At 34.1% G+C, this 24,819-nt stretch overlaps 1 protein-coding gene across 4 annotated transcripts in view; it reads right to left on the bottom strand.

Moving 5' to 3' along the window:
* Positions 1 to 3,780: 3,780 nt before the first annotated feature.
* Positions 3,781 to 24,819, bottom strand: part of 5ptasei (inositol polyphosphate-5-phosphatase A) — a 46,440-nt gene continuing 25,401 nt past the window's right edge. Inside the window, exons 3-13 of one of the 4 annotated variants that reach the window (XM_083103425.1) lie at positions 18,054 to 18,095; positions 17,876 to 17,976; positions 17,139 to 17,226; positions 16,993 to 17,056; positions 16,645 to 16,865; positions 16,410 to 16,550; positions 16,018 to 16,179; positions 15,687 to 15,872; positions 15,515 to 15,580; positions 13,868 to 14,465; positions 3,781 to 8,928 (exon numbers count right to left, since the gene is read on the bottom strand). In XM_083103425.1, the coding sequence (XP_082959551.1) occupies positions 8,765 to 8,928; positions 13,868 to 14,465; positions 15,515 to 15,580; positions 15,687 to 15,872; positions 16,018 to 16,179; positions 16,410 to 16,550; positions 16,645 to 16,865; positions 16,993 to 17,056; positions 17,139 to 17,226; positions 17,876 to 17,976; positions 18,054 to 18,095 (1,833 nt within the window). In that variant the 3' untranslated portion in view covers positions 3,781 to 8,764. Of the gene's footprint in view, positions 8,929 to 10,559; positions 14,466 to 15,514; positions 15,581 to 15,686; positions 15,873 to 16,017; positions 16,180 to 16,409; positions 16,551 to 16,644; positions 16,866 to 16,992; positions 17,057 to 17,138; positions 17,227 to 17,875; positions 17,977 to 18,053; positions 18,096 to 20,067; positions 20,825 to 24,819 lie in introns of those variants that run through there. The other 3 variants (XM_083103414.1, XM_083103409.1, XM_083103404.1) reach the window with 3 other exon arrangements.

Below are 24,819 nucleotides of genomic sequence, written 5' to 3'. Positions count from 1 at the left end.
GAGTTTCGATTATTATATTATAAAAATTATACATATCGCGATCAAATATTCCGCATATTATCGACTTATTTATTCGTCGCGTTTTCTCGTGAATTCGAGTCGCGATTTATCTTATAAAGATTCGCAATTGACTCGGACAGTGAGTACTGTATTCGTAAATATTACAGTCATCAAATTGTCTGTCAAAATATATTCGCATTTATGTGATAATTATATCGCGCGCGATTATAATGTCTATTGAGGCGCTTCGATTATTATATTATAAAAGGTATACATATCACAATCGGATATTCCGAATATTATCGATTTATTTATTCGTCGCGTTTTCTCAGGAATTTTAAATCGCGATTTATCTTATAATTTAATCGTTGACTTATACATTGAAGCTTTGTTTATTTTTCCACGTCTTTGAATATTGTTTTTAATAGTTCGTGCAAAATGCTGGTAGTGCAAATATTTTCTTCTATAATTTAAAAGACGATCGATAACTTTATTAATGACTGTTTTAAACGTGATTCTTTACATTATTTAAATCTTATTAAACTTTACAATTACATCGATTATTAGAGGGACTTTGAAAATCATTCGTTCCGTTATTTTCTATTAAACGTGGCCACAACGCGATTTTTAATTATATTTTAAAGCTTATAGAGCTCATTTCATCTTATTCAGCTAATCATGCGCGAAATAGGATATGTATTTTATTCTCAATCGTGAAATTCGTATAAATTCGCGTATTAATCGCAAATAAATCGGACAATGCATTTTATGTTCATAAACAATACGGATCACAAATGTTTGCCAAAATATCTTCGTCTGTCATCATTTGTGTGATAATTATTATATCGCACGCGTGTCTATTGATAGTTTTGATTATCATATTATAAAAATTATGCGTATCTCGTAATCGCGAATATTCCGATTATTGTCGATTTATTTATTCGTCGCGTTTTCTCGCGAATTTTAAATCGCGATTTATTTAGTAATTTAATTGTTGATTTCGAAGTTTATTCTATCTTTTCATTTTGAATATTTCCTTTGATAATCTATACAAAATGCGCCAGTAATGCAAATACTTTCTTTTACAATCGAAGAAACGATCAATAATTTTATTAATGACTCTTTTGATCATGATTATTTACGTTATATAAAACTTATTAAGGGGATACCGAAGCGTCGGCCGAACTCATACGCGATTTTGAGCGCCGCCTTGAAAGAACTAAAAAAAATGTTACCGACGCAGTCGCATGAGAGCGAGCGAAATAGCGATAGGAGCAAGCGAGACAGCAATAGGAGCGAGCGAGACAGTTTCATTTTGAATATTCATTTCCTTTGATAATCTATATACAAAATGCGCCAGTAATGCAAATACTTTCTTTTACAATCGAAGAAACGATCAATAATTTTATTAATGATTCTTTTGATCACGATTATTTACGTTATATAAAATTTATTAAATTCTATTATTGCATATCTATTATTAATAATAAATGTCGCGTAATTAATCTTCGCTGATCAATCTCGTCTGGACTATGTAAAAATTTTTAGTAAATTTTATATTATACGTATATTTTGGACATTTTCGTGTAATAAATTATTCCATGTAATAAATTATTTTGTATTAAATTTCTAATTATATTTTATATTAAATTTGTATTATATTTTGTCATATATTTTGTAATATGTATTTAGCATAAAAATATTATGCATAAAAATATTATGTTGGTGTGAAAATTATAATAAAAATATATAAAAATAATGTTAGCTATATATTAAAATGGAACATATGAATTCTTTATATTTTATATAAAGGAAGAGATTTAAAATATTTTGCAACATCTATATTTTTCGAGTCTTAATTATAAAAACTTCAGAAGAATCAGTGATTTATTTGACAAATTCTATACATGTATTAATAATTAAATTTTTAAATAATTAAAAAAATGATTGATAAATATTAAAGATCAGTTTACTGCTAATTAAGAAGATTTATAGAAATACGGTTAAAAATGTTTTTATCCCACAGCAGGCATTTTGTTTTATAAATAAAAAGATATAAATATGACAATGAATATAAAAATGAATATGAAAATTATTTATTTTATCTTTGAATATCACAGTATCTTTCGCGATTGAATAATTTATTTACTATCAATTTACATACATAAGTATCTTGTTATACAGCACTGATGCGCTACCGGCATTTCGTGCACATAGCACGGAACAAAACCAGAAATTGTGCACATTATATATTACCCTCTGAGAATATTCATGGACATTGGCTTTGTAGTTCACGTCCACGTTTTCAATGTCCATAATGGGAGTATCGCTTTCAGGGATCACCTAAAAGCAGGCCATGACACCTCTCAGTCTTCTCTCTGCTAAAAGAATTAAAGTCACTAGATATACAAAGTACCGCAATCCATAAGACTCAAAGGCCGGTATTCATAGTCCGTTCTTATATTTAAGATCGTCTTAAGAACCCATTCAACCAATCAATGACCGCATTGCAGCTATTTGATTGGTTGAATGGGTTCTTAAGACGATCTTAAATATAAGAACGGACTATGAATACCGGCCAATGTATAAGGATTTGGAGCCAAAATGACGCCAAAAAGTACAAGTGCACACTTTTGTTACGTATGTATGTACACTTTAAGTACAATTTTCTAACCTGTATGTGAAATCTGAGAAGTATTCGTGACTAGGTTGTTGCGTAAGAGGCTATAGAAATCAAAGCGAAAAAGGTTTTCGTTTATTTCGCATCCCAAAAAGCGAAAATAACAACAAAAAATGCAAAAAATGGTTGAAATTAATTGCCAAAAATACATTATCATTAAGGGGTCATGTAAATATATAATTTGAATGAACCGCTTATTGGAGCCAAAATGGCGAATGATTGCGGTACTTTGTATATCTAGTGACTTTAAAAAGAATAACTCCTCACTTCCATCTATTGGCGAAAACACGATCTATGGTACTCCTGACGAATGATAATCCGACACTCTTAGGGCTTGAGCAGAATGGCTGCCTTATAATTTTAAGACTATGTTTTATGCCTTAGGTCTTTGTCTTAAGTAACGCACAATACTGTGTGTTATGTCCCGAGTCTTATGTATACGCGAACGTTTGTAAGAAATAAACGTTCGCGTATACATAAGACTCGAGACATAACACACAGTATTGTGCGTTACCTAAGACAAAGACCTAAGGCATAAAACATAGTCTTAAAATCTTAAGGCAGCCATTCTGCTCAGGCCCTTATGCTTGTTTCTACTAACGTCGTTTAACTTTAATCTTAGCTTAACTCACTCTTTGTCTCCTTCTAACTGTTCCTTTAGAAAGAAACAAAGAATGAGTTAAGCTAAGATTAAAGTTAAGCGGCGTTGGTAGAAATGGCCATTAGACCGATATATAAATATGTCATCAATTTTTTATTATTATATTTTTGCTCAAGAAAAATATAATTATTAAACTGAGAAAAATATTTCGATAAAAATTGGAATGAAATAATAAAAAAATAATTAAAACTATTATTAAATTATGATAGATTAAAATTGTACTTTTCGAAGAACGTCAGATATTTCATCGCTGGATTGATAAGTGATAATGAAAATATTTAGATCATAGAGTGTTGTCTATTTGCGAACAGATAAGGAATCTTGTCAAATAAAGAAAATACAATCATATAAAGAAGGAAAATAATTATTATGAAATCTCAAAAAATAGATGATATTGTTTGATTAAAACTAGAGGGACGAGAAATGATGTTTCCCGATCCAAGTTATGGAATCGCAACTTTATTTTCTCTCTTATAATATTGATACATGAAATGAGTGCGTTGCTTCAATCTTTGAAACAATCATCAACGATACCTAATGCCTCTCTTTTTCCGATTCCATAACACTGCGAAAGATACCGATCGACTAAACATCATGACAATCACATGAAACACGTACAATATATGTATCTCTCCTCGATATAATTGTAAGTCGATTATAATTCCATTATCGCGCGAGATGTAAGATATTCTCTCTTTATCGGTACAAAATGTAAGTACGTATGTATTTATAAAAGTACAACATTAATCTTGCTTCGATGCAAGAAACAATACTTCTCTCACACGGCTCGGAAATAATCGCCACATGTATGTACAAATAATTCTTAATGAAGTGCATTAATGATTCTTTTTTTTTTTAATAATGATCAAGATTTATAGCGAATTAAAAAACATTTAAGAGATTAACATTAAGCTTGATTCTAGAAGAATTTAAAGAGAGATTCCTAAACTCTCTCATTTTCCATGCTACGAATAAGATACAACAAAAATGAGATGCATTATTGATGCATTAAAAAGATTATTTTGATGTCGCTTAAAAGCGAAATATTCTGCGTATTGTTACGTTTGGACAGAAGTAAATTTCCTCTCAATTCCATAAAAATGTATAACATTTAAATTTTGCAAAAAGTGCACTGAGAACAAATTGTTAACTTGACTAAACCGTAAACTAAATTAACATTTTTTTAATTGAAATATTTAAATATTTAAATAGATGTCATGTTAGATTTAATCTGTCGTATTTAATTTAAATGCTTAATTATTTCAATTAGAAAAATAATAATTTAATTTTAATAATTGGACGGTTTAATCAAGTTAACAACTTTTTTCTCTCATTGTCAATGTGTGTGAAACTCGGAGGATCTTCGTGGTGTTTTAACTTATTTCCGGTCTATATTTCATATCTATATATATATCACACGTGACTTAAGATTATATTTTATCGTGATATCATATCTATATGTGTCCAACAACATGTACATCAGAGTTCAACAACGTACAGTAAAAGCGATGGAAATGAAGGCTCGTAATTTCCATCGCACATTAAACGCTAAATATCCTTGCCTGCTTCTCTGTCTTCTGTTACTTCAAGATTTTCGGATTAAAGCTTGAGAAACAGACAATCGAATTTAGCGATCAGAATATATTAAAGATTGACTTAGTTAGCTCGATTACTGTCAAAGCGCACGATATATACGTATTCTCGGTTTATAATCAAAAATAATTCTGGAAGAGCGAACATTTTTTATAGAAGCACTATTAGATTCAAGTGTATAACGACACGAAAAAAGATCTTGCTACTGTGACCTCTACATAGAATGATTTTCTAAGTCTACAATACAAAGATACTAGCACATCGATCCGAATTAATCGGTTAATTTTCGTGGAATGCCATCGTAAATGTCTCAAACACACACGCACACACACACGCACACTTTGAAAGACGACATATCAAATTTTATAACATTTATATATATAAATTGTCAACAAAAGCACAACAGTCCGCGCTGGACCTCATCTATCCAGCATCCGAAACACTTTTCGCCAGCTCTATTTCCGAATCCCTCCAGCATAAACACTCCATTCTCACATCTTCATCTCTTTGGAAGTAGAAATCAGAAAGAGATGAAGAGTTTAAACTTCAGTTTTGTGACTTTGTAAGAACAGTCCTTCGAGATACAAACGAATCTAGGTACAAGGTACGTATTTTAACGAGGTCTCCAAAAATTTCACTCGCCCGAATCAAAGGCAGAGTGAACGTTCTTTATATTAAAACGTGCAAAAATCTAAGATGGAACGGATTGGCACAGCGAGTCGTGGGTACAAACGACTCGCGAATATCTTTTATGTCGTCCCCGCGTACATACTCGACAATATAGGGTGTTTCTTAATGAGTGCGACCAATTTTAAGAGATTCTTTGTCGAAAATTAAGGGGGGTTTTTCATATAAATATGTACTCCTACATTCCTCCCTGTAGAGTTACATTCCTCCAAAAATGGGGGTAAAAATGAGATTTTTATTTTTTAGGTTTTTAGGTTTTATTATAATTTTGTCTTTGTTCCAATTTTCCCAACATTTCTAATTTTATTTTTATTTTAAAATTTAACTTCTCGTAATTCGAAGCCTATGCTATTTAGCATCGTGCTATACACGATAACGTATTTTATTTTTTTTCTTGAAAACTATTGATTTTATGAAAAAAATAAAAGAAATAAGAAAGTTTCTAAATAAATCAAACTTTTTAATGCATATTTTTAGATGATCATATTCCAGCCCATTAAAAAAGTTCTAATAAAAAATTGAATAGGGGTTGCTAGTTTCATCCTCTTATAACAATATGGGAGGCTGAAAAAAATATTAATAAATAATCTTTTTACTAGTAGAAAATATCCACCTAATTTCATTTCTTTAACTTGTTCCAAATTTGAGAAAAAAATAAAAACCTAATTTTTACCCCCATTTTTGGAGGAGTGTAACTCCACAGGGAGGGATGTAAGAGTATATGTTTATATGAAAAACTCCCCTTAATTTTCGACAAAGAATCATCTCCTAAAATTTTTCGAACTTATTAAGAAACATCCTGTATATTCATACAGACTATACAACTTATGGGTCTATTCTGTAAAAATGCTCTGTAACGCTGTATCTCTGTAAGTTATGTAGCTTACATTGCACTGTATATGCGGAAGACACAGAGCTCTGTAAGTATAACATATTTGGTATTCTATAACAGTTTCCATAACCTTGCACTATTTAAGTAATATGTAGGTGATATATAGGTGACCAACATTCTTAAATGAAATGGTATTCTTGATCCTCTTATTTCAAGTGCATTATGTGGTCTTAATTGAATCACCAAGTTATAAAATATATCTTTAGTTAATCTGAAATATTTAATAAATTGTTCTTCAGGTATTTGAAATGGATTTTGCGAATCTCGTACGAGTTTCTTTTCCAAGCACATATAATTTCTAGAAAAAGCTAGTAATAATTAATTAATTTAATTATTAAAACGTATTTGTGTATAAATTAAAATTTATAGAATTTTGTGTCTGCGTGTAAAATTTCAAATGTGTTCTAGTAAAAAAGATTTGAAGCAAGTATTATTAGTAATAATTAATAAAAAAGACTACTTCGTGTATATACTGAATATAATTAAAATTATCTGTTGTAATCTTCTTCCAAGAGAAAATACAGAAATATTGCAAAATTTGGATCATTCATCGTGTCTTAAAATTGTCAAAATTAAAAAAAAAACAAGTTTTTAACCTTAAAATGTAGCGCTTACAGCGAGAAAAATGTCACTGTAAACTTACAGTGCTAACTTGCAGTTATGTAACATCTTACAGAGATTGATTGTCATTATAGAATAGCGTTTTGGTTACAGTTTTACATTTTTCAAAGTTACAGAGCTTACAGAGCGAAAATCTTCTTACAGAATAGACCCATTAGATTATTAATTATTAATAAAAGTTCCCTCGGTCGTCTTGTATCTTATATTTTTCATAACATTGATTTATTTATGTATACGTAGATACACGGAGAGATATGTTCACGCGGAGAGGTAATATAGCATCAAAATAACATTTCTTTCTCGACATATCTGTCTCAGAATAGTAGATTGTATAAAGTACTCTTTGTGGAAAATTATTGCTATTAATCTGTAAGAATAATTCGCCAACAGTCATTGATCCTTTTAATCTTGCGACTCTATAAATAAATTTTCTCCAACGAGATTATCATTCTTTTTTATGTAATAAACAATATATAAATATATATATTTTTTTAAGTTACACAGTGTTAAAAAAATTAAGTGTAATGCGCGTGGAGTAATCTTATTGATAGTTAAAATGGGTCGATTTTGTTTTATAGACATATATTACGGTAACGAGTTCAATATTATAGTGTGACAACAATCAATAAGATCTGAACCGCAAACAAACATCAATTGGACTTAAGTACACAGTCATTACACAATTGACATTTTGTAAAATTACCACACATTGAGAAAGATAATAACGCCAATGATAAATATAAATTTCTTTATAATAACGCGCGCAAACGGAGGCAGTGAGAGAGAAACTTCAATAATCGCGTCCAACAATATCTTTGGCAAAAGTGAGGAAGCACTCGGGTCAAAGTAATAGAATCTAATTAAGTACCTGACACTCGTCAAATGTGATTTGTATAAATTCAAGTTTCGACGCGATATCGACAGTCCCAACGATCCAAGCCCATAAGAGAGACGTCTAAAAGAGGTCTAGACATTTTTTCAAGTCTATAGGACGTCTTTTAAACGTCTTTAAAAACACGCGTTTATTAAGTGCGCGTGTCATTTGGAGTTTTACACAGCCCCCTTCCTTTTTCTCAAGTGTTATGTGACATATTAAGGGCAACGTGTGTAACTTCGAGCACGTGATGTTGGAATCATGCTTGCAAATTCCTTTGCCGATTACGCTAGTGGAATGTATTTATAGTATTCGGATTACGCAGTAGTATTCAGTGGATCGGATTAAGATACCGTCGCGGCTAAAACGTGCCAAGTATTTCGCAATTCATCGCTTTTCACGCGTCTCATCATTTATCAATGACAGATTCAGGCGTTGCGATTTATTTTTTTGCGACACTAAAATTTCTACGTACTTATAAAAGTAATGAACAGATTGATTTTATTGCAAATGCCGGGATACGTCTCTAGAAATTGCGAATGTAAAAAAATTAAAACTAAAATTTTTCTTAATATATCCGATCAAATATGGCACAATATATTAATTAATGAATATTCCAATTAAATTGTAAATCGTATTTTTTTCCATCGGCAAAATGCTATCGAAACGATTAAACAATTTTTTACATGTTCAAAGACATCGATCTGTATGCGATTAATATTATTGCGCGTGCAAACGTCATCCAGAAGTATGACATCAAACCATCGTCTCCCGAAAGATCTTCACGGATGAGTCCGAATGCTTAGTATGTACATATCTTGTTATCGTCCTTACGGCATTGTTATTGTTGCTAATGCCGTTGAATACCTCGCTGCTTCTCAGCCCGGGCTTCGTCTCTGCTTGCGTTTCCCTCGTTGTCTCTGCGGCCAGGAACGACAATATTCTTCTAAGTGACAACTGTTATCATGCATTGTTGTGAAAAGTCGAATTGACACCAAGATCTCATGATAATATCTAACAAAGTCGATTCCGCGGATGGAAATGAAATCATTTTTACATTCTTCAATTGCCAAAAGAATGTCGAATGATTTTCACGAGTCATTATTTTTATTATCGAAAAAAAGTAATAAAATTACATCGGAATATTTTCACATTTTAATCTCAAGGAAATAATTTTTATCATCGTCTCATGTATCGAATCTTGTTTAATTATTAAAAATAGTATACGTACATGAAACAATAATAAAATTCTCAAATTTATATATAATGCAACAAATAACTTGTGAGATATGTAAAGTGTGCGAACAATGTATGGGAGAAATTTGTTCTAAACCATCAAATATGAGCAGATATGCATTTTTTATATCACAAAAATATATAAACAATCTTCTCATGTGTTAAAAAAATGATTAATGACACTGCATTCGAGACGCAGTAGCGCAGATCGCACAAACAAGTGCATCTATTTTATATCTAGAATGCTTACCAGATGTTTCTTTTCTTGAACAATCGTACCACGACCCGCCGCAACGTCGGGTTATATATAAATTGCGATTGTATTACGCGAGAAAGATCGTGAAAGACAAATAACTGTGATAATAAGAGAAATATGTGAGGAGTAATATTAAAAGTAAGAATAAGCAAGAATATACTGCTGAATATTCTAAAAAGCGTCGAAGCTTGTAAATAGATCAGATTTCTGTAAAATCATTATTTTTTGTTTATGCGAGTATAATAATAATAATAATCATAAAAATGTTGAAAAATACAAATGCGCAAGGAAAAAGTATGCTCAGCAAAAAGAATATTATTTATTTATTTATTCAAAATTTCCCTTAGATCTGCCATACTGCGCCCCACGATTAAAATTGACGGCTGCAAATGTCAGTTATTGAAAAGTGCGACTCAACGTGCGGGGTGTAAAATTAAATAAAAATACACACGCGCACATCGTGTATGAAGCAATAATCGATAAGTATCCGGAAAAATAAAAAAAGGTGCAATATAAAATCGCCATTCACAACAGCAGCAGCACACTTAATTTAGGCGCTCGTGACATACAATAGGACAAACGTTAGTGTACGTAAAATTCCAGACACGTCTCTAACATAAGCACACGCAGAAACTTTCGATTCATTCGTAAAAAATCTTGAAATAACACGTATTTCCCGTGGATCAATAAATTCTTCATTTTTTCGTAGAGATTTTAAATTACTAAGGTCTGAAATAATTTCCGTACAGAAGATTATCGTGACATATATCGTTATCTATTATTTTATCTTGTCTATATATATCGTCACATTAAACATAATAATAATATAAAAATGAAAAGAAAACGCGATAATAGAAAGAGATCGCTATTCATCATCTCTTAAAAGATTCGAGAATTTTTTTTTCTTTTCGCGACACAAGTGATAAACAGATAAAAAAGAAGCACATTATCTTTCAAAATCATATTTATTATTTAATAAGCATCTATTACGGTAACAAATCGATAATTGTATTCGCAATAAAAGAACGAAACTGAAGGATACAAATAAATAAAGCAGTATTCATGTGTGTGTACGAAAAATAAATTTATATTTACAAAATAAAGAGATATATATATATATATAGGAAAGGGTCTTGTGTCGAGATGTGAATTATTTACACGGTACATTCCAACACGACGGGAATTCGCGATACAAATTCTAATCAGCGGTAGAAAATAAGACAAAAAAATGCAGTACAACAGCGTTCGGGATCTGCGCGCGCGCGCAAATTCATCGTTTTAAGATACTAATATGGCAAATGGGAATCGATTGATACGATGCTCGGGCAATTGCCGTAGATGTAAAACTGATTCCCCGCGATCGAGAATAATTTCAGCGCGAACGGGGAGAGGTATAGCATTAAGTCACAATTGTCGCGACATTGCTCGACGTGTCCATCGCATCTCGTGGCAAGAAAACATCGGGATTAATCGAAATTGATTAATCTCTCCTCGAGTCGTCCGCGCGTCCCGTCGTCAATTCGCTTCCCTTCTCGAAACAATTTCACCGCTCGGTATAATTTTATCTACCTTCCATCTCCTCGTCAAGGAAAGATTGTAGGACTAACGAGAATCGTGGACACGTGGAACTAATGTAAACGCTGACATAACAAATAAGCTCGAATTATCGTGCGTTCCTCTCGTCGAAAAACTTTCCACCCCTTCGATATTCCAGTCGGTTCAATTCTATAAAGACTATTCATACGTATCGATATAACTGACATATTTGATATAACACTCTCCTGTCATTTTTCCGGACAACCGTAACAACGTTAAAACAAACTGGGCAAAAAAATTCCTTTCTGCCGCTCTCGTGACAGACCGACGTCCGTCACTTAAATTAATATCTGCTCTCGCTTAACAAGCTACAACGAATCTAACTTTGGCAGTAGTGTCCACTTAAAACGTGCTCGTAAAAAAATTCCAGCGAATAGATATCTTCTTGGCAAGGGCGCAGTACGTATGATAATGTGATGCGTTTGTGTGGAATGCTCTAAAAAAAAAATAAAAAGAAAAAAGACGCATTGCCAGACTTACGATATCACCGTCAAATTCTTTATCGCTACGTCGTGGAACGAGAATCAAATGTTTGAACGATACACGATGACAATACTATTCAATTGTGTGAAGCGATCACGTAATAATAAATAAAATCTTTATATACATGTACAGTAGGCGCCAATAATGCCTTAACATATGAAATTGGTCGTATTCGAGATTAATAATGACTAGTTATTATTAAGTTATTATTAATCTTGAATGCGACCAATTTCATATGTTAAGGCATTATTGGCGCCTACTGTACATGTGTATTCACATCTATAAATCTATAAAATCAAATTACAATTAAAATATAATGTATTGCAACAGAATCAAGGACAAGAACATTGCGAGGTAATAATTTCCTTGAAGACGATTACTTTTCTTGATCATGCATATCGAGGATCTCACGCACATAAAGTAACATAATAGGACAAACGTGTAGGAGACTGCTCGACTCGTAAAAGTATAGTAAAATCATATACCGGTAACGACTTTATCAGTCTGTACGTATTATTTGACACTGTACAGCGGCAAAACTATCTATCATAACTTATTAACTCCTTAACAAATTCGTACGTTCTAAATAACGCGACATTATGTAACGTCACGTGTGATTATACTAGTTACAAATATACAAGTACAACGAAGGGAACAGAATTTTGCATCACTCGGATACTATCTTCTAGGAAATATGTGTAAAATCAATGTCAATATTAAATCATGCACATGCAAAACATCATTTCACGCCGACAATGTCTCTCCTGGCATGCAAGGTAAATCTTCATGATCATATCCTTTTCTTTTGATGTCTTCGACAATGAAATATACAGCGCGTCTGTTCACAATTCGTGACCCGTAGTATCCTTCCATTAATTGCATCAATTATTACGATCTACGCCTAAGAATGTATTGCAATTAATCAGGCATGTCGTCAACGATAAAATAATATACACACCGTTTAAAAATAAATTATAGTCTCACTAAGCAGAGAGTGATGCGATTATAGATGCTACCACTATTACTTAGCACTACAGAATGTACTAGGGAAGACGAGGGAACAAAATTTATCAAAGGAATATTCTGTGCAAGTAGAAAAAAAAAGAGTAATCGCCATTTTCAGAGAACGGAAAATATCGACGATTTTACTGACTTGCGCACGCGTAATATTTTTCGATAGGAGAGAAAATGATCGATTCTTTCTGCTCTTGATTTTTACAGGCACAATATGATAAATAAAACAAGGAACATTATACACAGATTTTAAGGCAGATTAAAGCGAGAATCCTCTCACGACACTACGCAACAACACTTTTTACATCTAGTCCGTTTTCCTATAATGTTACTTTTGTATCGTTCAGTGACTTTGTAAGCTTTCAACTTTAATCTGGCATTCCCCGCGTGATCACTGATATCCTGACTGTGCACAGAGTTGCTTCTCGTGCAAATCTTTTGTTTATTCTCACAACTTATAATCTCTGCGTCGTGACTTACTGCATGATCCGCCTGTACATCTGAATATATCTTTATCACATTGCTGTCACAGTCTCGATTCCCGAGAGGCTCTGTCTGCGAGCTGAGTTTCTCATACGACTTATCGTTGACTTCCACCTTCGTCGTTTCATTCGTGTGAGCTTTATCGTGATTCACGTACACCTTTTGTAATGTTTGAGAGTTCGGCTGATTCTCGGTAAATCGCGTATTCTTGTCTTCGAAACAAGATTTGTCACGCTCCATGATCACTTCGTCATTAGTCTTATCATGAAAGACATCGTTTTTCGTATAGGATGTACTTTTCACGAGAGCTTGCGCTTCTATTATCTGACTTTTCGTTTCCTTGCACATGTCGCACTTATCCTCGATGAATTCTTCATTATCTTTTTTGCTGTACGGCTTTTTGCTCGATGCCGGCTCGATGCTGGAACCTTTCAAATACGTATTTTTAGTTTCTATTATTCTCTCGGCATTGGGAGTCAATCTGTTACTTCCTTCCTCGTCTGTCTTGTCGCAGATCTCGTCTGATTTTTCCGAACTCACGGCTTCGCCGCTCAGCGTTTTCGTGCGACTGTCCGAGTACGCGCTCAATTTATTTTCCGAATAATTGCTCAATCTGTCATCGTGGAAGTACACGGAGCTCGCGTTTGATTCGAAATTGCTCGCGTTTATTATGGCTATTCGCGGTATGATTAAATCAGGCGGTAATCCGTCGACGATCTCCGGCTGGCTTGAATTCGAGGAGGATTGATTCGCGAAATTACTGAAAGAGTGGTAGCCCTGGTGACCCTTACCTTCGATCCACGCCTCCGTTAAAACGTGGGATCGTTGCCAGGACACGTCGCTATTGCATCTGTTTTTTCTCACGCACCAGTGGCTATCCTCGGTGTCGGGCCAGGAACGCAGATGGCACTCGCTGGGACTCCTCTTGATATCCGAGACATCTACATCCAGATCCGTGTCCTCATGCTTCTTATTTTGCACAATCAATTCCAGTCTGGATTTCAGCACAGCCGGCGATACAGCTCGGTCGATGAGACGTCTCGATGTGATCTGGTTCCATCGCGTTGCGGACGACGCGACATTGTTATTTTCGATGTGCTCCGTATCTAGATCCGGGACCTCTCCAGAGGCCATAAGCGCGTTAGGACTCGGACTGTCCATACTATCTGGCGTGTAAGGGTCATGCTTAACGGGTATTGCGTGCAACAGATTAGACGAACGTTCAACAAAATCTGCGCGCGCGTTAGCGTAACTATTGCAATCAGGCAACATGGACAACAACTCCGGATAATTGTTGGGCACTCGGAAGCAAAACTCAGGTGCAATTGGCAAGCTGCAGCAGTCTATCATACCTGCGTCCGAGATGAGACTAGCCTTCAAGTAGACTGGCTGTAAATGGCAAGAAGAATAACGGATCTTTATGTATCGTTGTGCAAGAGAATGATAAAGATGATATATGAAGGATGCGTAATGTGTGGAATTCTATGAATGTGGGGGACAGTTTCAAACTAATGTGTTTTAGAAAAATAATAATGTGCCATAATAATGTACTTTTCAATCTGTAAAATTCGTCGATTATGAAATGTACGCGTGAAACTTTAAAACTGCAATAATTTGAAGCATTATAGTAGTAATACGAATTTTATTATGACAAGAATCCTTGTGTTACCCTGAAAAATTATGTCGCGATATTTATCATGATTAATGATTCAATTAATATATTGTAATAATAATGTGGTAATTACCTGCAAATTATTTTATACATGTGATAAATTTATTTTTTATAAAACAATGTATTTTTAATTTATTAATTTTTGTGGTTGATATAATTATTGTGAGATTTTGATTATCGTTTCTCATTATATTTATAGCATCATGCAGTAACAAGTGTTATTTTTATGTAATCGCGATATATTTATGTATAATGTATAATGTAATAAAGTATCATTCAGCATTACAAAAGATGAAAAAGTGCGTAACAAGCGTTACAATGCGTATCGGCAATTAGATTGAAACAGTACAATTATTCCATGATAGTGATAGTGATAAGAATGAGATTCAAAGTATAAAATGTAGAAGTAAAGTTCTTTGGAATACACTACGTGTGTGCTACATTAAACAAGCCCCTATATATGTTTATTGTCGAGATAACGGAATATACTAACAGAATAAAGAGACGTGAAAGAGATGTGGGGGATTCGAGAGATAAGAAGAACAGACAGACAGTTCATAGATAGGTACCTTAGTGCTTAGAGATTCATTCGAAACTCCAGAAAAACAGGCTGCACCATAATAATCGAAAGAATGGTTCATCAGAATAAGAACTAGGAAGTGTGTAAATACATGTTCCCAGCATATAATAAGTAAAAAATGTCGCAGTATCGTTTTATAAATGTAAGAGAAATGTACTAATTTTTTTTGAAGGATCCTTGTCTTACCTTGTGATCACCCATGCATGTAGTTGAGCCGATTACACCGTATTCCACTGCCTCGGAAACGTCAATCTGCACACACAGAAATACGGGAGTCACGTTGGGCAATAGATTTCAACTTTTAGAACCGTTTCGTGTCGCGCGTGATCAGGAATATAAATTTCACAAAAATACATACATCTTGGACTAGTGTTTTCGCAGAGGGACTCAACAAGACCCGATCGCACCAAGCCGGCACTCTCGTTTGCATGTAATTCACAGGCTCGTTGACATCTTCTTGAAACGGATAACTTGGCACGAAATTGATTGAAAACTCGAACAACCGTCCTTCAAAATCTCCAAGTTCCTTGTCATATTCGCGTAACTGCAAATAAATATTAAAAGTTGTATTATTAATATATCCTCTGACTTGATTAAATACAATATATAATATAAAATAGTAAATATAATAAGTACTTATAATAAGTAATTTATGTTTTATTTTATATTATATTATATATTATATTTACCCATTCGCCGCCATTCTTCATGAAAACGTTTTGATGTTCGTAATGTGAAAATTCCTTTTTTCCTAACGTTAATATGAGATCATCGTCTCTATTGTGAAATTGCAATTTAGAAATATTTCCTTTATTCGATAACCTCTTTTCTTGAGTATCTTCTGTCAGTTTCTATTAAAGACAAATTAAAGTGCTGTAATATATTGGAATTTAATAGAATTGCTTCATTGGCGTGTACCATAATACATGGAAAGTAAAGTACGTTTGTGTATCACTAGATATATTATTTTTAAAAACAATACATGTATAATTTTAATTAAGTTTACATGAAACGCAAATGCATATTTAATTTCCTCCTTGTTTTTTATTCCAATATTATCGTAATTGCTGACGAGTCTCACCTTTATCACGCTTGCCGTGTCCGTCCTAAAATTAAAGTCGCCAAATAAAAAATACGGCACATTTGGATACTTGTCGTTATGAAATTTATCTAACGTGTGCTCGAGCGCTCTTCTGCGCGTTTTACTGTATACCGATGGGAACTGTGTGTAGAGATTAAAAAAAATAAATCATATATACACGCATATATACATAATGATGTAGAGGATCGTATTCGTCTTGAAGAATATTCTTTACCGTCTCCATAGCAATAAAATTGCTCGCGTCGTGAAATAAGTGTATGTTTATGAGATCAAAAATTGTTCCACTAATATTCCATCGAGTCCGTAGGAAACCTTTCCTGGACCATTTGCATTCTGGGAAAAATTCTTGAGGAAACTTGGCTTTTTCTTTGGTTGTAACTGCTTCTATATTGCCAGAATGAACTTCCTTTCCATTTACCGGTATAAAAGTACATTCTAAAATACAGATAATTAGAAAAGATAATATTTATATCTATCTATTTATTTTTCTTTTGAGATAACTAGTGGATCATTGAGATAACTATTGAGATAATTATTGGAAAGAAAATTATACGCAACGTACCGTTAAAATCCCATAATAAAACATCGCTTAAGGACTCGTGTACGAAATAGAAATTTCCTAGAGCCTGTAAAAAATAATCTTGATGAGAATATTGTTCTTGAAGAATCGATTAATTAAGCATTAATAGTAGATATTCTTCAACTCACTGTGAAATGTTCAGCGGATGAATAATCCTCGTCAAGGAATACTCTGATTTTGTCAAACAATCTTAATTCTTCCGATGACATAAGTAATCTACACAAACAATATTTATGTCAGATTATAAATTATATCTCGTATGAAATTAAATTTATAAACTTTATGGATAAACGTAAACAATTCTTTTATGCAGTTTTAAACAACTTATATATATGTATATATATTTATTTAATACGTATATATGAATTTCTCCCCTATCAATATCATACAATCATCTTTTGAAGTGGCTCACTCAACTATAGAGCCACGCGTGATATTATGATACGTCTATTTTTGCGCCTTTTTGCCAGTTATGCGTTATCGATATATCGAGTGTGTGAAAAGAGAGAGCTATTTGCTACTTTACGCTATGGTTTATAAAAGATTTGTTTACACTATCAACACAGTGATAAGAATCAAAAGTGAGAATGTTATAGGTAACTATCGGAAGATTTCTACAAAACAAGTTTAACAGGCAAATGTGTAGGCTCTTATCCTAATAATCGAATTAGAATCAAATATTGTAGTTTCTGGAAACCTTCCAAGAAGCACCACTAATTGTATAAAGCGTTTGAAAAATCCAGGAAAGAAGTTCATATTGTATTTTAATAATATTTCTAATAATATTTAAAATTTTTCTGCAAATTTTCTTTATATTGGAAACGACAAGTAGACTAGTTTAGGTCGCAAAACGCGAGAGATTTACCTAACAAAGTCTTCGACGTGCCTCATGCTCTGCTCGTAATTTTTTCCACCTACTTCTTGGCAGTGCAGTGCTATAAATTTCGGATCTAGTTTCGATATGGTCTGAAAAGGCAATTTGCACGTAAGAACAAACAGAGCGCGCCTTCTTGTTGACGTATCGCGTAAAGGAATATACTTACGGATAAAAATTCTTCCGTCCATATCTTTAGCATGACACTAGGCTGCAAGGAGAAAAATCAGTGATATCAGTCTCACGAAACCTTCATACCTGGTGCACTTTAAACAAGAGCTTAATGAGATGTTGGACGGCGCGTGGATGTATTAATAGATACCGTTAACGTCACGCAAGGATACCGATATCCCGGCTCATCTCTCTCCCCTTATTACGACGATAAAATTCTCTCCTTCGCATTTCGCACAAATGATGATACGATAATCGATCATCGCGCGCGAATCCGGTATAAACAAGCGTAGTACGTAACGTAGGTGTCCCGATAAAAATGCACACGTACATACGTTCGATCGTGCGAGGAAATTAGTACCGGGATGGAAATATCAACAAACATCTTAGCGAGCGAAAGATACGATAATGCGTTGTTTCTTGATTCTTTCGCGATGACACGGAGAGAAAAATTCCCTCGCAGGGAGAAAACCTTTCGTTATTTTGTATATTTATTACCCTCTTTTTATAGAATATTTTTTATTAGTCGTTTTTCGGTTGATTATTAAATTAAAATTGACGCGAATTTGTGTTTTTCAATCAACGAAAAAATTTATATGCATTCACATGTTAAAATATATTTAAAAAATTTTTTTTAATAATTCTATAAATTATTATAATTTAAAACTTAATTTTTATTTTTTTAAATATACTTACTAAATTTTTTATTATTTTTAACTTATTATTATTTTCAATTTTATCTATTTTTTTAAATGACTTTTTTATTATCTGATTTTTTGTAGAAATTAATAATTTTATATTTATTTGTCTCTTATATGAATCAAACTGTTTAATAAAATAATTATCTTTTTTTATTTTATTATTCAAACTATTGCTTCTTTATTTTTTATATTTTCTCTACTTTTTAACTTTTATTTCTTTTATAAATTTAATTCTTTTAGAATAATTTTTATTTTTTAGCTTTAAACTTGAAACTTGGCATTCCATCCCCCCCCCCTTCATTTATGAATAAATTATTTTCTTTATCAATTCAAAAATCTCTAATTTCTCTCGACTTAATAATCGATTTTGTGTGTGTGATAGGATAAAGTTTCTCTTCTCCGACTCGAAAGAGGCTGCTCGAGAAACGACGGTGACGTTTTATTTCAGAATCAAACTAGCAAACATATTTTTCGCATACTTTTTCGAATTACATAATTCCTTTAATGTGTGCGTGTGATTCATTCCGCGGTATTATATTATCCGATCGTTAATGTCACACGAGGAATTATCGTGAATATTCGTCATCGCGCTTTTCAAACACGTGGCAATAATAAAAAGATGACAAAAGGAAGTATTGAAAACTGAGGGAGACTCGGAGATATAAATTTCTTCTCATTGGACTTTTCGAAATTACCCGCATTCAAGAAAGAAACAAATGTAACGCTTTAAATGATCGAGTACGCTTCAAGATGTCACATATATATTGCATGCAACCAGAAATACGATCAAAGTGACAGCGAATCCTGGAGTCTCCCGGCTCGGGTTTCTACTTACACGCAAAATTTCTTCAAACAAATAAGCCCGAGTTCAAAGGATCTCCTAATAAAGTCACATTACGTCGACAGCTGACGGACTTAGCATCTCGAAACGAAAGAAACGTGCGTTTGAATACGATTGTGCAAGCGAGGGAAAAGCAAAGAGAGAGGAAGAGAGGGACAGAGAAAGAGAGAGAAATTTTGAAAGCGGACTCGAAATGTCATCGGACTGACATTTTTCTCTCCTCGACAGAACCGATCGCTCGGCACATGTGCTAAACAACGACGCCGTATGTGTACAAAACACACACGGATACGCGAAATCCGTTACACCTCAGGTTAAACCGGCGACGACGACGACGACGACGAGGATGGGCAAGTAGGTCGACGTAGGGGGCGAGCGATATCGGCGCGAAATCGACGAAAGCGACGACGAGATCGATCGATCGGCCGCGCCTCGCGACCAAACGTCACGCGTGCAAATGTCAAACGTACCTCCTCGAAGATGCTGCCGACGTTCGCGGTGATGAGGAGGACCGGGACGCCGTTGCCCGCCATTCTCGCGGTGGGCTGTCGCTTTTCTGGAGAAGCGAGGAATATCCCGGACTTTGTCGGCACCGGCGACGAGGATGACTGGGCACGCTCCGGATCCTGGTCGACACTCTTGCGCGGATCCTGGTCGACACTCGACACCACACGCGCACTGCACCGGACAGACGCACTCTCTAGACTCAGCTGACGACGACGAAGCGGAATCAGCAGCACTGGCAGCACCCGCGGCCGCGCGACGATCGACGGCGGCCGCGCACGTCGCTCGTTCGCACGCACTCGCACACTACTGTCGACGCTACCCGCACCACGCCAACTCTGGCGGCCGTCAGTCGGCACGTTCCACCTCGCTCTCGCCCGTTGCGTCTCTCTCCTTCTGCCTGCGTCCTCTTCCCTCGCCGCCTCCCTCTCGGCGATCTGTGTTCTCTCGATCCGTACCTTTCGGGGAAAGCGTCGACGTTAAATGGCCACGATGTCGTCGGGTCGAAAGACCAACGATGAGAGGTGGAGGCGAGTCAGCCACCACGTCGAGAGGAAGCCGTGCTCGCGTACCGTGCGATGCACCGCTCGTCGCGTCCGACCACAACGCTGCCGCGCTCTGCAAGTATGTATGTACACATTGTCAATCGACGGAGGAGGAGGAGGGTGCGGGGAGAAAAGAAGAGAAAGAGAGAGAGAGAGGAAGCAGGTCCCTCTCACGTCGTCGCGTTGGCGCACGAGAGAGAGAAGAGCCGTGTGCGCGCGGTAAATATATCCCTCTATCGGGCCGCGAGCAAGACACGCCCACCGCGGACGTCAATAGCCAGTGCCGTGCCTATCACGTGCGCCGCTGGTGAACACGTGCCGCACGTGCGGGGCGCCGCTCGACCTATCTTCTCTCCGATCGATCGAGAGAATTTCTCGTCAAGTCTTACTCCAATAAAGAATAGAAGATAATTGGATCCAACGTAAAGAAAGTCAACAGCGTTAACGGGAGTCTATTCAAATCTCGCGAAGATTCCCTCAAGATTTCCTGATTTTTCAGGCACCTTTGTTCGAAATTCTCCAGGGAGAATATTTTATTAAAGAGAATGTTTTCGGGATTTTTTGGTTCTTTCTAAAATAAATCTTTTTAATAAAATTTTTTTAATAAAATTTTTAAAATAAATTCTTTTATTGTATACGTTTTCTAATGTTTCTCACTCATACGGAAGAAAAACAGAGCCACTTAAGCTTCACTTAAGTAACTAGATTTGCAAGTGTACTGAAGAGAAAAAATTGAATAGCTTTCGAAAGATAGATATTTTCTATTTGCGTAACATTCTCATTTTTTTATCATTAAAAATTAATTACATTACATTAAAAAAATTGTACTACACATTCATATTTTGTTAAAACATTGAATATATAAACAAGGATAAATATTCATATTTATAATATATTTTAAACATACATAAATTCATTTGTCTTGCTAACTATTTATGAAAACAAAATTATTAAGGAGATTTTTTTTAATTCCCCGAGTTTCAATAAAATTCCATAAAAATTCTTTGATTTTTTGGGTTCCAGAAAAGATTCCTAAGAATTTCAATATTTTTCATATTTTTTCTGGCTGTAGACCCTCTGGTTAACAATTTTAGGAATATTTAAATAATGTCCAAGGGTTAAAAAAATTCTATTCTATTTGAATAATAATTAGAAAAAGCGAGCAATCCTTGCAGATGATTATTAACAAATAAGAAAGGTATAATAAATTTGTATATTATTCGATGGATATTGCGTGAGAAAGATACCAATTTCATCAACTGATAACTATTTATCTGTTATTTATAGTGTGGGTAAGTTCTCAGTTTAATTGAGATGATAAATTGAAAATTCACATGGGTAAGAAAACAAAAAAAAAAGATTTACGTGATCCGAGTAATTCTAATAATTCGCTCACGTAATACAGACATCATTATCCGAATTAATACTACAAAAATAGACGATATGCATATACGTGGAAGATTCAATTGAGAACGTAAGAGATGTATAATTTAACGATTGCAACCAGGGAAAGTTCATCGCAAATTGATCAGCTGGCTCATTTTAGAAAAAGACCAAAGTCATCAGCGTGTGACTCAGAAAACGAGCAAAAAAAAGAAAAAAATTGCACGCTTAACCGGCAACGGTGTATCGTTTATCGATACTCGTCGTCGAAATATTCGTGTCGCAACCGCGGCTACCAAATATCAGTGCCAATCGATCACCAGGATCGATCGATACTCTCTGGCATCGTTCGAACAGGTTTGTGATGCGGTTGTTAGAAATGACAGAGAAGCCCCGGGGTTTTTTACGCGCGACTGGACATCGGTGAATGGTTATCGTAACGGCATTGTTTTCTCATTGCTTCGGCTTCGGGAAAATCGCCGATGACAGCTCGGAAAGCACTCGGAACTCGCGGGTATTTCACGGGTGAATTTTAAATTTGCGACAAGAGTATATCGATCCTGGGAAGGTTTTCTTCGGGAAACTATGTCATGCACCTCATATCGATTGGAATTCAGGAAATCTATGTCGGATTACTCATTTACGATATATTGCACATATATACAGGATGTTTCTTAATAAGTGCGATTTTAGGAGATGATTCTTTGTCGAAAACTAAGGAGGGTTTTTCATATAAACATATACTCCTACATCCCTTCCTGTGTGTTAGTTAAAATGGGTGTAAAAATTAGGTTTTTATTTTTTAGGTTTTTATTATAATTTTGTTTTTGTTCCAATTTTCCCAACATTTATTCTAATTTTATTTTTATTTTAAAATTTAACTTTTCGTAATTCGAAACCTATGCTATTTAACATTTTGTGCTGTGCACGATAACGTATTTTTTTTCTTGAAAACTACTGATTTCATGAGAAAAATAAAAGAAATAAAAAAGTTTCTAAATAAATCAAACTTTTTAATGCATATTTTTAGATGATCATATTCCGGCCCATTAAAAAGTTCTAATAAAAAATTGAATTGATACGGGTTGCTAGTTTTATCCACTTATAACAATACGGGAGGCTGAAAAAATATTAATGAATAACCTTTTTACTAGTAGAAAATATCCACCTAATTTCATTTTTTTAACTTGTTCCAAATTTGAGAAAAAAATAAAAACCTAATTTTTACCTTCCTTTTTGGAGGAGTGTAACTGCACAGGGAGGGATGTAGGAGTATATGTTTATATGAAAAACCCCCCTTAATTTTCGACAAAGAATCATCTCCTAAAATTTTTCGAACTTATTAAGAAACACCCTGTATATATGTGCAATAGCGCGTTTAATGTGTCATGCTGCGTATGACATTGGAATCGAAGCGATAACTCGATATAGAGGATTCTTTTAAAAGAGTTGCGTGAAAATTGTTTCTAGAATTCTCTAAAGCAAGATATTGAAATTTTAAATGCGTTCGAAGTGTTAAATTATTTTAAAAATTAATATATCCTTTTTCTGATTATCGCTTGTATTTCCATTTCAACGTTTTCTATTCATTACGAGAGAATACGTAATTTTCTCTTAGCGTTTCTTATCGCAATGTTTCCATAGCGTGCAAAAAAATGCGAATCGATATTCTTTATATATAAGCTAAAGGTATAGCTTACATAAAATATGAGCTAGTTATTATGTATTTTATGTAAATTAAAACAACGATAAAAATCTTATTATTATAATATGTAACCTTTATGTCGCTCGCGTTATATATATGTCACGTTATATATTTTTTAAATAAAAAATATAGATATAAATATAGATATTCATATATTTACTTAATTAATTCACCGCCTTTTCATGTTTCATTCCTTTTTCTAAAAGCTAAATTGTCTCGTTTTAAATGCGGAAAATGATGCATAAGAAAACAAATCTTTTTACGTAACAAATGTTATAATAATAATTGAGATAATACTCGATATAGAAAGCAAATATATATTTCATATATATCACATATTTTCGAAATATTCTTTCAAATAATCGAATGAAAATTTGACACATTATTTCTTCAAGATTCTCATAAAAAACTTTTACTTATATATCCTCTTTTCAAGATTAATGTACGTGGTGTTAAAAAAGGCAACACTTATAATTTTCTATGCATAAATAAATCATATCAACTTTATTTTATAAAAATCCGAGATCAAAAAAGATAAGATCTGCTGAGCAATTATGCGGAACTAATAGTCTTTTATAAGAAAAGAGGTCTTATTGTTAGACAATCCAAATTAAGTGTACACTAAGAGAGACGCAGTGGATTTACGTCACGAAATGTAGCCTTGTATAGTTGATAATTTTTGTTCAATCGGATTCTTTGTTAGCTACTGGCAGTCGCTGAGTTTTCGATCAGATAGCGAGTAAAAACTAATCAAACATCAATCATTAAAATGGGCGGGACGAAAGTTTTAATAAAAGTGTGTCGTGGCAAAATGTATGAAAAACGATAATAATAGTTGCGTCAATGAAAGCGATTACGTTTGTTGGAAATTTGATTGGTCGAATCAACGAACGTCATTATCATCCGTATACGAAAGAGAGAATGTATGAGTGTATGTTGTTGTAAGATAAATCGCTCGCAATTCTCTTAATATATACGAAAAAAATAAGCTATGACAGCGCGATCGTAAACGAGAAAGAAAGAGATTCATTATAGTTTGAAGATAACGACAAAAATAGAAGTGTACTGTTATAGTACTTGCCTCT

Source organism: Camponotus vicinus, unplaced genomic scaffold (genome assembly GCF_025532165.1).
Source record: "Camponotus vicinus isolate PSW18456_S1 unplaced genomic scaffold, iyCamVici1.0 SCAF_1, whole genome shotgun sequence".
In the NCBI taxonomy this organism is placed as follows: domain Eukaryota; kingdom Metazoa; phylum Arthropoda; class Insecta; order Hymenoptera; family Formicidae; genus Camponotus; species Camponotus vicinus.
This window is presented reverse-complemented; position numbering and strand designations above follow the sequence as displayed.